Here is a 15,663-nt window from a genome sequence, read left to right on the forward strand (position 1 = left end):
GCTTCAGCAGGTGGTGTGCTGCGTTCCCCTTGTAATGCTTTGGTGGCGTGTGTTGCTAATTATTTTTCGGGTGGAATTTGCTGTGCACAGCGCGCGGGGTTCATTAGACAGAGATGGCTTTGAAGTGGCGTTCGGAATTAATGCTGGCATATGTAAATGTTTCTTGTGCCATGGAAAAGCTGGCTATAAATGATGCATGAGGTCCAGCGAGAGAGAGACGCTTGCTTTGTTTATACACACCCATCGGGCTTCGTTATGCCAAAAAAACCCAGGCAGGGGAAATTCGGCGGCGTCTTGCGCGCTCCGTGTGCCCGCTGCCCGCCTGTACGTGAGTGTTTAGCAGAAGTTAGCAGGGCATCCTGGGCACAGCGTGTCCCCAATTCCCTGTGGCCAGCAACACGTGTCACCACCAGCAAGGCTGCTGCTGCCTCTGCCCTCAGCATCTTCCCCGGGTCCCCCAGATGATGAGGAGGACGCATCCTGCCCGGTAAATCATCAAGGTCCTGACCCATACGCCTCACCCCAGGAAAAGATACCTCGGGGAAGAGGTGCTTAGAGGTTTAAGAAGTCCCTGCTCACCTCCTGCTCTCACTCAACTCATCCTCCCAGCACAGGGTCCATAACAGCAGAGATGGAGAACGTTTCACTTAAGAAGAAGAAAGTATGAAGAAAGAGAAAGAAGCACAAAGCCCACAAGCGCGGCTGAGAGAGCAGGAGGCAGTGCCTGGGGCAAGAAGCTGTGGGAATGTAAGGTCCCTCAACCCGTCTCCACCAAAGGCTTTTGATGATGGTGCTGCTGCTGCTGGACGTGTCCCAGAAAAGCTGAGCTCAGCCCTTGGCTCTGGTCTGCTCTTAATGGAAAGGCGTAAATGAACTCTGTGTTGGTTCCCACCAGCAGCAGTGGATTGAGGTGGGATCTGGGGAAGGGCAAGAAGCTGTGGGAATGTAAGGTCCCTCAACCCCTGTCTCCACCAAAGGCTTTTGATGATGGTGCTGCTGCTGCTGGACGTGTCCCAGAAAAGCTGAGCTCAGCCCTTGGCTCTGGTCTGCTCTTAATGGAAAGGCGTAAATGAACTCTGTGTTGGTTCCCACCAGCAGCAGTGGATTGAGGTGGGATCTGGGGAAGAACTTGTTTGCTGTGAGGGTGGTTGCCCAGAGTTGCCCAGAGAAGCTGTGGGTGCCCCATCCCTGGAGGGGTTCAAGGCCACGTTGGAGTGGGCTTGTAGCAACATGGGCTGGTGGGAGATTGGGGTGGGACTGGATGGGCTTTAAGGTCCCTTCCAACCCAAACCATTCTACGTTTCTATGATCCTGATGAGGCTTTTCTCCTCCCAGCTCTTTCCCTTTGCACCAGACCAGGAACACCCTCAGCCACCCTCAGACAACAGGAACCTGCATGGGGCATCTCCGGCTCCTCCACTGCCAAGAAAACAGGCTGGAAATCACAGAGGTGCAACTGACGTGTTTTCTCTGCAGCATTTACAAAACCGCTTGCTCATCAAACACAAAGGGAACTGTTTACTTTTTAAGTAAAACAAACGTAAAATACCTCCATCTTTACTGCTGTTCCAAAGGCTGCTTTGTTCCCTTCAGCCTCCACACTTGCCAAGACAACTGGGCTGTGCCATCAGGGTCTCACTGAGCTTGAATCCACCCAGGCACGGGTGCCACACTCCTGCCCTGGGGATGCCCCGTTCACCCCCATGTAGACCCCACACCGGGGCAGTTCCTGGGCAGGATACACCAAATTTTGGAACTGTTGGAGACCTGGACTCATCCATGGTGTGCTCCCCAGCCAGACAAGCTCCCTGTCACGGATCTGGTCTGGACGAGCTCAAGGTGAGGAAGGAAGGAGTGGAGTCAGGGACTGAGTGAGTGCTGAGAGGTTGTTGTGTTTTCCTACTTCCAACTGTTTATTTACCAGCGCGTTGGAGAGCAGCGACTCTTCCTCATGCCTTATTGAGAAGCTCAGCTGTGAAATAACTAAATGAACCATCCCTTTTTATTAGCCTGTGGACTTAGCAGAGGAGCAATCAGTTAATGGCTGACCAGTTTTTGAAGATGCTAAGCACATTACAAGTGCTAAGTATTATTATTTTCCCTGCAATGTTTTATTTCTCCCTCTGAATATTCAGTTTAAATAACCCTTCCAATTACATTATCCAGTTTCATGCATTCTGCTCAGATTAAAAGCGGTGCCGCTTACAATTCACTCAACTCTGTGGTTTCTGGGTCTCTGCAAGCCTCATCCTAACCTCTGCCTCCCAGTCCTGGGCTGAAACGGCCTCCGTTCTGGGTCCAGCATCTGCCCCAGCTCTGCTTTGACTTCTTAAAAAAACCAAATGCATCTGCAGCGCTTCCCCACAGGCACTTCGACTTCTGGCTCCTTGCTCTTGCATATTTATTTTTCTTTTTTAATAGGGAAATATTTTGCAACCTTTCCCTTTCCTTCCAGATAAATTAGCTCCCTGGATAAGCTGTCTCCTCCTCTTTGCTGGCATCTTCCTATGATGCTTTGTGCTGGTTTGGTTTCCTCTTCTTTGGGGAAGGCTGAGAGATCAGGTGTCCAAAGGAGGACTTTGACCCCTAGTGCCAACCAAACTGCCTTGTCTCACCTGGAGATCTCCAGCCACCTTCATCTATGGCTTTGCAGAGGAGGATGGGACTGCCTCAGACCTCACACCCAGGGGGTGAATCCACCCCTTCTCCTGACAGCTCTGGACCAGCCATCGGTGGTCGAGTCCTTCACCACCCCAGACAGGCTCTTCTGCATGGAATATTCTCCAAAACCAGACTGGGGTGGTGGCTTTCCTGTTGTCCCCCCCAGCCACAAGAGCCCCCTAACCATGTCCAAAAGGTTTCCACCATCTCTGGTGCTGAGGAGCACCAAATTCTCCTGATGGTTGTGCTGGGTCCCATCTGGTCTCCAGGAGAGAACGACGAGATGGGTGGGAGATCAGAAAGCAGCCCACATCTCATAGCTCCTCCAAGGAAATAGGTTTGGGGTGGCCACGCTGGGTGCCAGCTCTCCCCAGCCTCTGCTGCCAGTCTTCTGGTTCATGCCTTACTCCAAGACCTGGTGTCTGCATTTGACTGTCTTTTAGGAGCCGTGACCATGCTCCAAGACCAGAGGAGGCTGTGGAGCAGCTCAGGGGCTTGTCAGCTCTCAGCAATTGAAGGATTTCTCATGTGTGGGGCTGCCACGTTCCTGCCTGGGATTTCCCAGGCAGAGCTGTGTGTGAGGGAACTCTGGAGTGGGCGGAAGCCTCGTTACAGCCGGAATGGCCTAAGGGTATAATTGAAATCAGGTTGGTATGGAGAGGAGATATCCCTTACGGCAACACCTGAGGCGGCTGGGGAGAAAAAAAAAACTCAAACCACAAGTTCTTCCTCAGCTTGGACTGAGCTGAACCTTACTGGGGATGTTTTGGATGGCCAGTGGCAGATGGTTCATGCCAATGTGCTCTGTGGCCGCTTGGCCGAGGTGTTGCTGGCCCTGCCAGCCCCTCAGAGTGACTCCCAACAACTGCTCTGCTCCCGCTCCTCAAACCTTACTGCACCACAACTCCCCAGAGGGGCAGGAGGGCACAGCTGGGAGAAGCTGCCTTCAAGCCCCAACCGCAGGGAAGGAGAATCTTTGTGCCTTGGCTCCAAATGTGGTGGAATGAGAGAGATTAATTTAGCTGCATGGCGTGAAGAGTGCCAGCATTTACTTAAGAGAGACCACAGATGAGCTTTGGTGGTATCCAGAGAGGCCTCCTACTGCTCAGATGGGCTGGGTAGCTCTTGATTGCAGGGCAGGAGATGCCCAAGGAGAGCTCTGCTGTGGAAAAGCGATGGAGAGAGAGGAAAAAAGAAACAGATTTAAGAGGCCTCCAGCAGAGAGAAGCTGCAGGCAGCATGCAGAAGCTTGGAGGCTTCCCATCACACCCCTGCAGACCAGGACAAGCTGGCCAGGGGCTCGTGCGAGGATGGAGGAGGCCAGCAAGGCTGGATGCTGCGGTGGGGTGAGCCAGCTGGGTGGGCTGAGGAGCTGGAGGGAAGGTGGGAGGAAAGTGTGGATGATTTGTGTGGGACTGCTCCCTTCCTCTCACAGCTGGAAACGCTGAAGAGGATGAGAGACCCAGAAGAGAGCCCAAGAGGTGGCCAAGACAACACGGGGGACAGCACTCGCGTAGCTTAATGGAGAATATGGACCAGAAGAGAAGAGCTCATTAGAAAAGGGCACTGCACAGTGAGGAGAGGAGAGGTTATAAACCATGAGAAAGCTGATAAAAGACAGAAATGGAAATCTTTTAGTCCCAAAGAAAGCAGGGATGGAGTACATTAATGAGCTCCTTAATGGCGAGGCAAGTAAAGGTGAGCAGCAAATGGCTATTTCCCGACAGCTGAGCCGAGTGTGAAAAAGCAGGTGCTGGTGGGACGTGCGACGAGATCGGCACACACAGGAACAACAGCGCACCCCGACTCATTAGCATTCCCCATGAATTATTACAAAGGCACACACACACAAACTCAGAGGCTTGGCAGAGCCTTTTGGTTCCTCTGGAGAGACAGGGAAGTTGCAGAGGGAGGGAAACGGGCACGTTCGCATCCAATTTGGACCCACAGAAAGGGAAACAGAACTAGAGCGAAAGCATCCTGCTTGGATCCCGATCATCCACCTCCCTGATACTTCTGTGCCTTCTCATCCCTTGTGCAGAGGAAACTTGAGTCCAGAAAAGGGGCTTTGCTCTGGATCAGATGGTTTTCCTTCATTAAATACTGGGCGGGGAGGGGGGAAGGGAGTGAGCCAAACTCTCAAGGTGGCATTTGGATCATCTCTACCACCTTTCTGGTGGTGCTGGTGAGCTGGTTGAGGGGGTAAAACAGGATATGACACAAAGGAGATGTGAAAAATGGAGTGTTTAGTAAATACAAGTGAAGCCAAAGTCACTGCTAGAAGCCAAGGAGTTGGCTGCTGTTGGGTTGGCTTCTCCAGCACCACCAGCCATGGCCACTGGCACCTTCAGCACCTCAGGGCATCAGCAGCAGCAGTGCTTTGGAGATGAAGGAAGGGAAACGTACTGTACATCTCTCTCTAAAGAACAATTCCATGTCCAGACACTCACTCAGGAAAACCAAATTGGGGCCCCACGATGGGAAGCCTATGGTGAGTCAATGGGTGGAAGGAGCTGGGTGACCTCTGAGGTCCACACTGGGCACAGCTCCATGGAGCCAGGCCACCACAGGATGTTCACATCCCGACATATTTAAGGCAAGATCAGGACTTTTCCCAAATAACCCTTTTGTCCCCTGAAGCCCACAGCTCACAGCTCCAAGCCCTGGGGTGGTGGCACTGTCCCCACAATGCGGAGGAGAGGGACATGGCCTGCAAGGGAAGAGGAGCTGAAGCCATGGTGAGCCGGTCCTCACACGGGCAGGGAGGGTGCCGTTGCCTTGTCGGTCCTCCCTCCGAGGAGCACTCACAGATGCAAATAAATTCCAACCTGGGCTCCCAAATTCCTGCTCTGCCGGCTGCAAATAGCTAAAAATAGCCCAACGCAGTGCGTGCTGGCTTCAATCACCCTCATCGATCCGAGGATTCTCTGAGGTCCACACTGGGCACAGCTCCATGGAGCCAGGCCACCACAGGATGTTCACATCCCAACACATTTAAGGCAAGATCCGGGCTTTTCCCAAATAACCCTTTTGTCCCCTGAAGCCCACAGCTCACAGCTCCAAGCCCTGGGGTGGTGGCACTGTCCCCACAATGCGGAGGAGAGGGACATGGCCTGCAAGGGAAGAGGAGCTGAAGCCATGGTGAGCCGGTCCTCACACGGGCAGGGAGGGTGCCGTTGCCTTGTCGGTCCTCCCTCCGAGGAGCACTCACAGATGCAAATAAATTCCAACCTGGGCTCCCAAATTCCTGCTCTGCCGGCTGCAAATAGCTAAAAATAGCCCAACGCAGTGCGTGCTGGCTTCAATCACCCTCATCGATCCGAGGATTTTGGGTCTGGTCCAGCAGCGCTGCGGCCCTTCCACAGCCCAGGGTACCTCCCCAGAGCCCTCCTCCCTCAAAGGATTCGTGTGACCGGGCCACCTCCACCGTGCCACCCCCCACCCACCCTTGCCAACCGCCTTCTCCTGCAAAATGAGGTGATTTATTGCTCCAGAGCCCGACAGGCAGCCGGGCGGCAGCAAGTACGTGACCGGTGAGAGGTTGGTGTTGCAGCTCCTGATTTCTGCAGAGCCACATCCACCACGGTGATGAGTTTGGGGGGGTCTCGGGCAACGCAGCTCTTGCTTTGCCAAGGCCCAGCCCCAATTCAGGGAAGGGCTGATCTGGAAAGGGGGCAGAGGGGAGCATTTGGAGGGGTTTTAGCTGGGGTCATTGGCGGTGAGGGACTACAAACATGCAGGAGCTGGTTCTGCTGCTCTGCCACTGCTGCCCTGGGCATCTCCCAGGTGTGGATGCGTGGGCTGACCCATAAGTATCAATGGAGATGGAGGAGAAATGGCTCCAAGTGGCACTTGCAGCCCCAGGAAAGTTCCCACCACCCAGCAAGGACCGCAGGTCACTGGCTTGATTTGAGCAGAGCCAACAGAGTCTGGCTGTTGTCATGGTCTGGGTGGCAAACAGGGAGCACCTTCTTGCCTTGGGGCTCCCGTGCATCCTCAGGGACACCCTCCCATGGGATCTGCACCTCTTTTTGTGGCAGACTCAGCTGAAGCTGGCAGGAGGCTCAAATCCCAGATTGGGGGCAGGTGTGACACCTCTAACACACATCAGCTGTGAAGAAATAGGCAGCCACCAGCCCCAGGGCCACCACATCCCTTCTCAAGTGCTCTGCTGCCCTGGGAGGAACCTGGCCAGGTAATGCCTGCTACTGCCACCACCCTTTGCTGTTCCATGTTTCTATCTGGGGACATTGCCCTTCCCATGGGCCATGTTTGGAAACTCTTGGACCCAACACCTGCACGCCGGGGCAGGTGGGTGCTCTCAGGAACACTGGGCTTAAATGGTGCGTGTCTGTGTGGGGAGGTTTCTGTCCTAATTTACAGGATTTTAAAAAATATCCAGGCTCTAGATACCACACACACTTCGCAAGATGTGGCAGGGCCCTCTGCTGACTCTTGGCCAGAGCAAGGATCAGGCTGTGGGTGTTGTGGGCTCTGATTTAGTCTTTGCTGAGATGCTGGGGGAGGGCTCCTAGTTCACTGGTCCCCATTTGCCCCTTGAAGTGGGACAGAATGAGGGAGAAAGCTTTGTCCTGGCCTTCCCTCCTCTTCACTTGGACGTATCTTTCCCATGTCCCCTCCTTTCCCGCGTCCCCTCTTTCTGCTTGGCAGGGACCCCACTTGCTTTGGGTGGGTTTGGGTCAATATGAACAGCCTGACAGGACCAGGTGTAATTTCTCTTTGCAGAAGCAGCTCGAGGGCTTTGGTTGTTGAACAGGAGAAAAAATGAAGAAAAGCATCCAACAGGTCACAAGTAGAACAGCCTGGCAGGACAAGGTATCATTTCTTTTTGCAGAAGCAGCTCAAGGGCTTTGGTTGTTGAACAGGAGAAAAAATGAAGAAAAGCATCCAACAGGTCACAAGTGGTGAAATTCTCCCTCTGCCCTCAGAGAGGTTTGTAGAGCAGCTGCCTTGGGGGGGGATGAAGGATGCCATGGACAGAGCTCACTATGCTTTCTGCAGAGCCACCCCAGGAGGTCCATGCATGGGGTGGTAGCTTTGGGGACAGTGTCCTTCCCTTTCCTTGCCTGGCTTTTTTTCTCAGCTCACCTTGTGGCATCTCATGTCAAGGGATGTGGGCCACAGCTGCCAGGACTGCACTATCTGGGAGGGAGGGCAATGAGGGTGGAGAGTGCTCAGCAGCGTGGCCATTGCGTCGTCACCCAAGGAACCACCTAGAGCTCTCTGAGACCCACAGCAACACCCCACCAATTATGGGGGTACAGGTGCTGTGTGTGCAGGGACCTGCCTTGGAGGTGCCTTGGAGATGGAGAGGCCTAGATCTTTTCTAACCCTCCTTTTCTCCAACTGCAGAGAGTTTGCATCTGGGAAGTGTTTAATTTGGGAAGGCCAGTGCTGCTGTATCACATTTCCTGTGTTGGTTTATGACCAGTGAAATCCTGGTGTGAAAACAGAAGCGGGCTTTGATTTCATCTGCCCCTGCTGTTTTATGCCACTAACAACTTTGCATTTCTACAGCGGCTTTTATTCTAGGAGCTAAATGGGCTTCACAGACAGGCAATTAATTAATTGAGCCTCCCCAACCAGCCTACGCCCTCAATGCCACAAGGAAGCATTTTGCAGGGGAGGAAACGGAGGCAGAGGGAGAGCAAAATGCCTTGCCCTGGGTGAAGATGTGAACCTGCTGGTGATGTGCTGCTGCCTCCACAGTGAGGAGTTATGCTCTGCTGGCTGTGCCAGGGCTTCCAGCTGCTGTGGACATGGTGGTCATGATGTCATTGCCAAACTGTTGTGAGAAGTGGTCTCAATGCGGGGAGAGACTGAGGAAGGTCTTTCGGTGTCTGTTGGTGACTTCCAGCAATGGAGCATCTGAGCCCAGATTAACTCAAGAAGTGCTACCCCCTTTGACCATCCCAGCCTCCTGGTGAGGACTCCCCTGAGACCATGAAACAGCGCTAGGAGGTCCGGCCACAGTTTCCCCCATCCATCCTTGCTGGCCAACCCCTGTTTCTCCAGGAGGCACTCAGGGTTTGCAAGAGAAGGTGGGTTCAGCTGAAGGATTCTCTCTGATCTGGATGTCGCAGCAGAGATTTGGGGAAGGACAAGAGAGGGGTGACCCTCAGCTCCCCTTTCCAGGTCCTGCTCACTGACTGGTGAGGAAGACACAGCCATGGTCAGGCGTGTGCTGCGGGCAGGATCTAGGGCACCTGGAGGAGGTGGAGGAATGTGCCTCTCCTCATGCAGAGTGAACATGTTCCCGGGGAAATTGCCTGCCTTTTATTATGAAACCCTGCTAATGGCTTGTTGTCTACACAAATAACCACGGAGAATGAACTCGTGCACTTCCCAGCCTGCTCCGTGTCTTCCTGGCTCAGCTCCTTTCTGGGCAAACATAACCTTTTGCAAGAATACCTGTCAAAATCACTTTGAAATATTGAAATAACAGGATGGGATATGGTTTGCTCCTGGGCCCTAGTGCTCACCCGTCAGGACTCAGGATGGCCAGATTTGTGAGGAGGATACAAGGGGAAAAGCCTGGGAAGCAGCAGGGCCCCGAAGGGCTGCATCTGGAGGGGCTTGTTGCCTCGCTGGGCTCCCACACACTCATCGGGGGATCAGACCCTCGTGTGCCCCTGCTTTGTGTCAGTCATGGGGTGAGATATGGGGGCCTGCAACTCATCTGGAGCTAATTGGGGCAAAAATGTGTCCTTCAGCCACCAGCATGACCTGGAATTGCCTGCATGGCCTGGATGCCTCCCTCCTCCTCCTCACCCCGTGAGTATGGCATCATCCATGAGTATTTTGGAGATGGGGCAAAAAGCTACTGTCAGGCATTGGAGAGCAATGGTTGACCTCCAACCCCACGTGATTCTGTGAGGGGCATGTGGCTGCTTGGGTGGGCACTGGACATGAACACAGGACCATCCCCTTCTCTTCCAGTCTTGGAGTCCCAAGGGCTGCTCAGGGGCATGTTTGCTCACGTGAAATGGGAGCCACGTGGCCCATGGACATTGCTGGGCTGCAGACAGGAGGGGCTGCACCCACTGCCTGAGGCTGCAGCTGCATTTGGTGCTATCTGGAGGGACCTGCTGGACGTGGGGTGATGGGAGTCCCAGGGCTAATGGGCAGGATCCCTTGGCCAGGGTCTGTGCCTACTGGAATACCTCTCAATATGAACAAGCTGTAAATGCTTAGTGTCTTCTCCCTCAACAAAATCACCCCAAACCACAAGAGACGTCCTTCTCTGGAGAGCACAGCAGGAGGGTTTCTGCTCTAACCCATCACCATCTCCTCAGCCTGCAAGGTAAGGGGATAATCCGAGAGCACAGCAAGAGGGTTTCTGCTCTAACCCATCACCAGCTCCTCAGCCTGCAAGGTAAGGGGATAATCCACCACTCCTTGTTTGGGCCCAAGGGCCAGTGCTCTCCAGATATGCCTTCTGGGGGAGAGACCAACACCTTTTTATTTGCAGGAGAAACCCCATTGCTTGGTGGCACCTGCTCAACCAAGAGCCATTCACTTCCCATCCCCTTCCCTGTTCCTGGAGGTGATGGTTTCCCACCTGGAAGAAGGTGAGTGATTCTTCTTTTCTGGGTACTTGCCCTTTTTCTCAGTGTACTTGAAAAAGATGAGGACTTGGTCATAAACAATTGTTGGGAGAAGTCAAATCCAAACACTTAGAAACCCAAACTCTCCCCTGCCCTCCAAAAATAGACCCATAGCCAACCACCAACCAACCAACAAAAAAGTCCTTCAAACCAAACATCCATCTCTTTCTCTAAAATCCATGATTAAAACCTGGTACAAACAGGTGAATATAGATATATATATATATTTTTAGTAGATGTAGTATTGTTTTTTTTTTTTCTCCTCTCTCTTTCTCATTATACAGCAAACATTGCAAATATAGAAATTTTCTCTGTACAATTAACGACTTCGGTTTACAATGCAATGTGTGGTAAAACCTCTCAGTGAGTGAAAATGTGAACGGGCCTTCGACCGGGTAAAAGTCTAAACTGGAAGACTCCGTTTGCAAAAACAGCCCAAAGGATGGATCTCCTTCTGGTCTCTTTTTTTTGGTTTTTTGTTGCTGTTTTTGTTGCTGTTGATTTTGGAAGGGAAGGAAGGAAGAACACAAACTGTTCACAAAGAATCCACAAAATCACGGAATAGGGACTCATGCAATGCAATATTGGGAAACGCCAGACCTCAGCTCTATGCCCGCTCTTTCACTTTCTCTTTATATTCAATTTTTTCTTTTTTCTTATTTTTTTAAAAAAATCAAAATGAAACAAAACTTTTTTTTTTCACTCCACAGTTTGTTTGTTTTGTAAAGTTTGTGTTCAAATTTGGTGCGTGTCTCACCAACGTGAGGACGTTTTAATATCTCGCTTTATATATTATATAGAATATTTATAGATTTTTTCATAATTTGTTCTCTCTTTTATTTTTATTGATTTTTTTTTTTTTTTTTCAATTTTATTTTGTTTCAAAGACAGTCTGAATAAAAATAGCTGCTGCGGATTTCTTTTGGTCCAGTTAGTGTGTTAAGTCACGAGTTGTGTGAGGACTCAGGACTTCTGCTGGGCAGAGACGCCCTTCCAGTAGTCTAAGATGTCATGAAGATCCTCGTCTTTGGCAAACTGGACCTTTTTGCGTAGGGCATGGCCGGCTGCCATGTACTCCTCCTCCTCTTTGTGCCGCTTGCGGTTGAGTTTGAAGCGCTCCCAGATGCTGTGCGATGGTTTGCAGGTGTACTCTGGGCTGGAGGTGTAGCTCAGGTTGTGGTATTGAGGAGAGAGCTGGGAGTAGGCCAGGTCTCTGGGGCGAGGACGGGTCAGGGGCTCCAAGATGGAGGGCTTTCGCCCCGCCATGCTGTCGTGCTGCTCCCCTTGGTGCGAGCCGGGGTAGGAGTGCCGGTGTTCGCTGTACTGACGGATCTTCTCCGCCTCCGCCCGCAGGATGGCCGCAGCCGGTGTCACAGTGAGGATGGTGTCAGTGGTGGGGGACGTCTTCTCGATGTATTTGGCTTCTGATTTGTGGCCCGATCCCTCAGAGCGGTAGGACCTGGGGCTCCGTATGGAGCCGCTGGAAGAGGTGCTGGAGCGTTTGGGGGCCGCCTCCATGCTGTGGTGCCGCTGGAGAGGGTGGTTGTAGCTTTCCTTGTAGACCGGGGAGAGGAATCCGTGCTTGCTGGGGATCTGCTCCGATAAGAGCACCAGCTGAGGCTCCACCGTGGAGACTGCCCCTGATTTCACCCCTTGGAAGGAGGTGGACTCAGATTTCAAGGCATCGATGCAGTTGTTGATGATCTGGTTCACCTTGTCCACCTCCTTGGCAATGGTGGAGATCTCGGCCACAGAGCTCTGGGTGTCCGGCGGCAGGGACAGCTCACAGTCTCGCCTCTCGGGCTGCTCACCCGTCCTCACCTCCATGTAGTTGCCCTTGGTGGCCTTGGGGGTCTCGCTGCTGTCGATCAGCTTGTACTGCTCGACCTCCCCAGCAGAAGGCAGGTAGGGGATGCGGGTCACCGTCTCCCCGCCCAGCATCTGTCCCTGGGACAGCTGGGTGATGCTGGTGGTCTCCATTTCTGGCCCGTATTTCAGCTCGATGATGGTCTTCTTCATGCTGCCGGCAGCCTTTTTGTGCTTCTCCTCCTGCTGGCGCCTCTTCCGCAGACAGTAATACACAACGCCCAGGACAATCACCATGCCAAAGAGACAGCCCAGGATTGTCATGATATAATGAGTGGCAGTGGAAGGAGTGGGCACTGGCTCCTTGCGGTTGGGTCTGGTGGGTGTGATGGTGACGCAGGTGTGGTTGTACTTGGAGTATTGGTGGACAGAGACCACACAGTAGGTGTAATCTCTTTGTGCTACTAGGTTGCTCACGGTGATGTTCTCCTCCTTCTTCCTGAGCTTGGTGATCATGGAGGAGAAGCCGTTTTCGAACTGGGAGAGGATGTACATCTTGCTGAAGGGGTAGGGGATCTGCACGGTGAGGACGGCTGAGTTGTGGTTGAGGTGCTTCACCTGGATGTTGGGGCGCACCTCCGTCTCGCCGATGGGCGTGAAGAGGGAGAACTGGGGGGTCGTGCCATCGCCAGAGGAGCACTCGTCCTCGGAGCAGGGGCTTTCGGAGGGCGCCGTGGTCACCTGGTACCTGGGAGGGATAAAACGAGGGATCACAGTGTAGGAGCCACCGGTGCAAAGGGAAGAGAGCATGCTCAGAGCATTGCGGTAGCCAGTCCGGCCTTGGCCTAACAAGTAGTAGCCCGTGTAGTCGGGTGGGGAGTCGCACTGCATCCGGTCATACGTGCGTGTCATGTTGGTGAAAGCCTCCAGCCATTGCAGGAAACCGAGGAGCTCGCAGGAGCAGTAGAAGGGGTTACTGTAGAGTTCACAGACAGAGAGCTTGTTTAGGCCCCGAAAAGTGTTGCTGTCGAGTCTCTGGATCCTGTTCATGGACAGGTCAATGTTCACTATGTTGGGGCACTCCCAGAAGGCATTGGGGGTGACGGACTCGATGAGGTTGGCCTGGAGATAGAGATACTCCAGCTTCCCCAGGCCCCGGAGGATGCCCTCGGTGAGGTTCCTCAGACGGTTGTAACCCAGCTGCAGCACCTGGAGGTTGAATTGTCCTGAAAAGGCACCATCCTCGATGTAGGAGATCTCGTTCTTCGTCAGGTTGAGGTATGTCAGGTTGCCGAAGCGGCTGAGCGAGGCGTACTGCACGCTCTTGATCTTGTTGTCGTTCAGCCGCAAGTCCACAATGGTGCTGTTGATCTGCTGGGGGATGGACTCGTAAGGGGGCTGGTTTTGGCTGCAGATGGCCAACCAGACGAAGCCCTTGTCCCCCTCGATGAGCCAGCAGTCTGCCCGCACCCCGCCGGCGTGCAGGAGGGAGACGGCGGCCACGCAGACGCAGAGGGCTGACGTCGCGGCCCACCGGCGACCTGCCATCTGGAAGGGCGGCGCGGAGAAGGGGTTCCTGGTCTGCCAGAAGCGGGGAGCGGGACAGGGGCTGGGAAGACGTGGGCTAGTGGTTCTTCAGCAGCTTCGCTCTCCTCTCCCCTCTCCTCATGGCTTGGAGACAGGGGGGAAGCATTGGTGGAGAAAGAGGACCTCGGTGCCCACAGTACGCGGCAGCCACCAGCCAGGGGCTACTACCAAGGCCTGGGTGGCAGAGGCTGGTCCCACATCACCAGGTCTCTGGCATCTCGGGTAGGGAGTCATGAAGTTAGGTGCCCATGCGGAGGAGTCCTTCTGGCTTAGAGACGAGCCTTCCTCTCACTTCTTATAGTACATCTCCTCGTTTTCTTTTTGCTGCCCATCGTGACATTGGTCCCCATCTCCACGTGCCTCCACTGGTCTGGCTGTCCCCGCTCGGTCCCTTGGCTCACCTGCTCAAAACAAAACACAAGCTAAACACAAAAGAAAGACAGACAGCGTTTAGAGGTGTTGGAAATACGTCCAACTACCCTCTTAATGTCAGGCTCTTGCCTTCTAACTCTAGATACCACCTTTCAAGGAGCCTCTAGTTTATTTGGGCACTGCCACCAGCAGCATTTGGTAGCACGAGGGAAGGTGGTCTCTGACCATGGAGGTCGCCCTCCTTTGAGCGCGTTGTCCAGCGTCACTTTATAGGCAGGGGAGAGACCAACACACATCCAGGGCACTATTTGTCTGACCTATTTAGGTGTCTACCTCAGGAGGAGATGAGTGATGCCCCAGAAGTGTCTGTTTCTCTTCACTGAGAGCAGATGAAGTCTAGACAACTCACTCTGATGTAGATTTGAAGCTGCAGCGTTTTGCTGAGGGGAATCCTAACTGTCTCGCGTGCTGGTGTGCGCCGCAGCCGTGCCCACAGAGGGGGATGCTGATTGAGGACACCCTGTCTCTCTGGACACAATGCTGCGTAGTGTCTGGGATAAAGCCCAGCATCAAGCACCTGTCCTGTTTCTGAGATCCTGAGCAGTAGTTTCAGGGCACTCTTTGACTACGAAACATGCTAGCGTGATTGTCCACCATCCCATGTCCTTGTCTGGGGGGCTTCCTGCCTGTCTCTAAGACCTCTCTCTTCCTCCTGGATGAAATGATGCAGAGGTGGGGAAGACCCTCAACCTTTCAGTGGCATAACAAGAGTATTTCACAGAATCCTAGAATGGTTCAGGTCCTTAAGGGACCTTAAAGATCATTGAGTTCTAACAGTATTTGCAGAAGATGGGACAAGACCTTCTCTCCTCAGGCCGAAACAGCCATTTGAAGATCTGGAAGATTCTTCACTAGACACAAACCAATGGGGAAAGAAAACTGTGGAGCGGCCAGCAGCCTCATTTCCCACAGAGAAACTCTAATTTCTGGCTCACATTTTCCAATATTGTCTTTTTTGGACTAAACATAAATATCCATGGACAGCACTTCTACCTCCTTTTGTAATTTTGTAGGGAAACAGGGTGGCAGAAGTGGAGAGGAGGGAACTGCACGAGCATCGGCATCTCCTGGGTCATGCTTTTCTACAAGACAATGAAAATACCATCCATGGACATCTCTACTGCCAGACAGCTCTCTGGGTTGGTAGTGATGTTGAGCAGTGAGGTGTTGTGGCAGAGATGGAGTTGCCCACAGATGGGGAGAAAACATCATGGCCTAGCTAGAAAAATCCTTCTTGGGACTTTTGTTGGGAACAGGAGCTCTGTTTGTCTCCCTTTTCCCAGGGCAGACCATTGGAGGCAGGGAAGACATCACCAGCACTCATTGAAGACACAGCTGGTAGGATCTGAAAGTTTCTTGGGCATCCATGAAGGAGACAGAGGCACATCTTACATCTAAACTGTCTTTCGTTGGATCTGCAAAACAGTATAAATCTAGAAATTGGATTCCAAACCATTTCCCAGTGCCCAGGCAGTGAAGGGACTGTGCTGGGTGCTGCATGACTGAAAACTGTGTGTGTCACGGGGCATTTAGAGGCAGATGCCATACC

General features: G+C 53.0%; 1 protein-coding gene across 1 annotated transcript in view; it reads right to left on the reverse strand.

The window, feature by feature from the left end:
- Positions 1-10,493: 10,493 nt before the first annotated feature.
- ELFN1 (extracellular leucine-rich repeat and fibronectin type III domain containing 1) overlaps positions 10,494-15,663 on the reverse strand; it is a 91,445-nt gene continuing 86,275 nt past the window's right edge. The window contains exon 3 of the mRNA XM_014946178.1: positions 10,494-14,083. Within this exon, the coding sequence (XP_014801664.1) occupies positions 11,253-13,643 (2,391 nt within the window). The 5' untranslated portion in view covers positions 13,644-14,083 and the 3' untranslated portion in view covers positions 10,494-11,252. The remainder of the gene's footprint in view (positions 14,084-15,663) is intronic.

This window comes from Calidris pugnax, unplaced genomic scaffold (assembly GCF_001431845.1).
Source record: "Calidris pugnax isolate Ruff unplaced genomic scaffold, ASM143184v1 scaffold123, whole genome shotgun sequence".
Classification (NCBI taxonomy): Eukaryota; Metazoa; Chordata; class Aves; order Charadriiformes; family Scolopacidae; genus Calidris; species Calidris pugnax.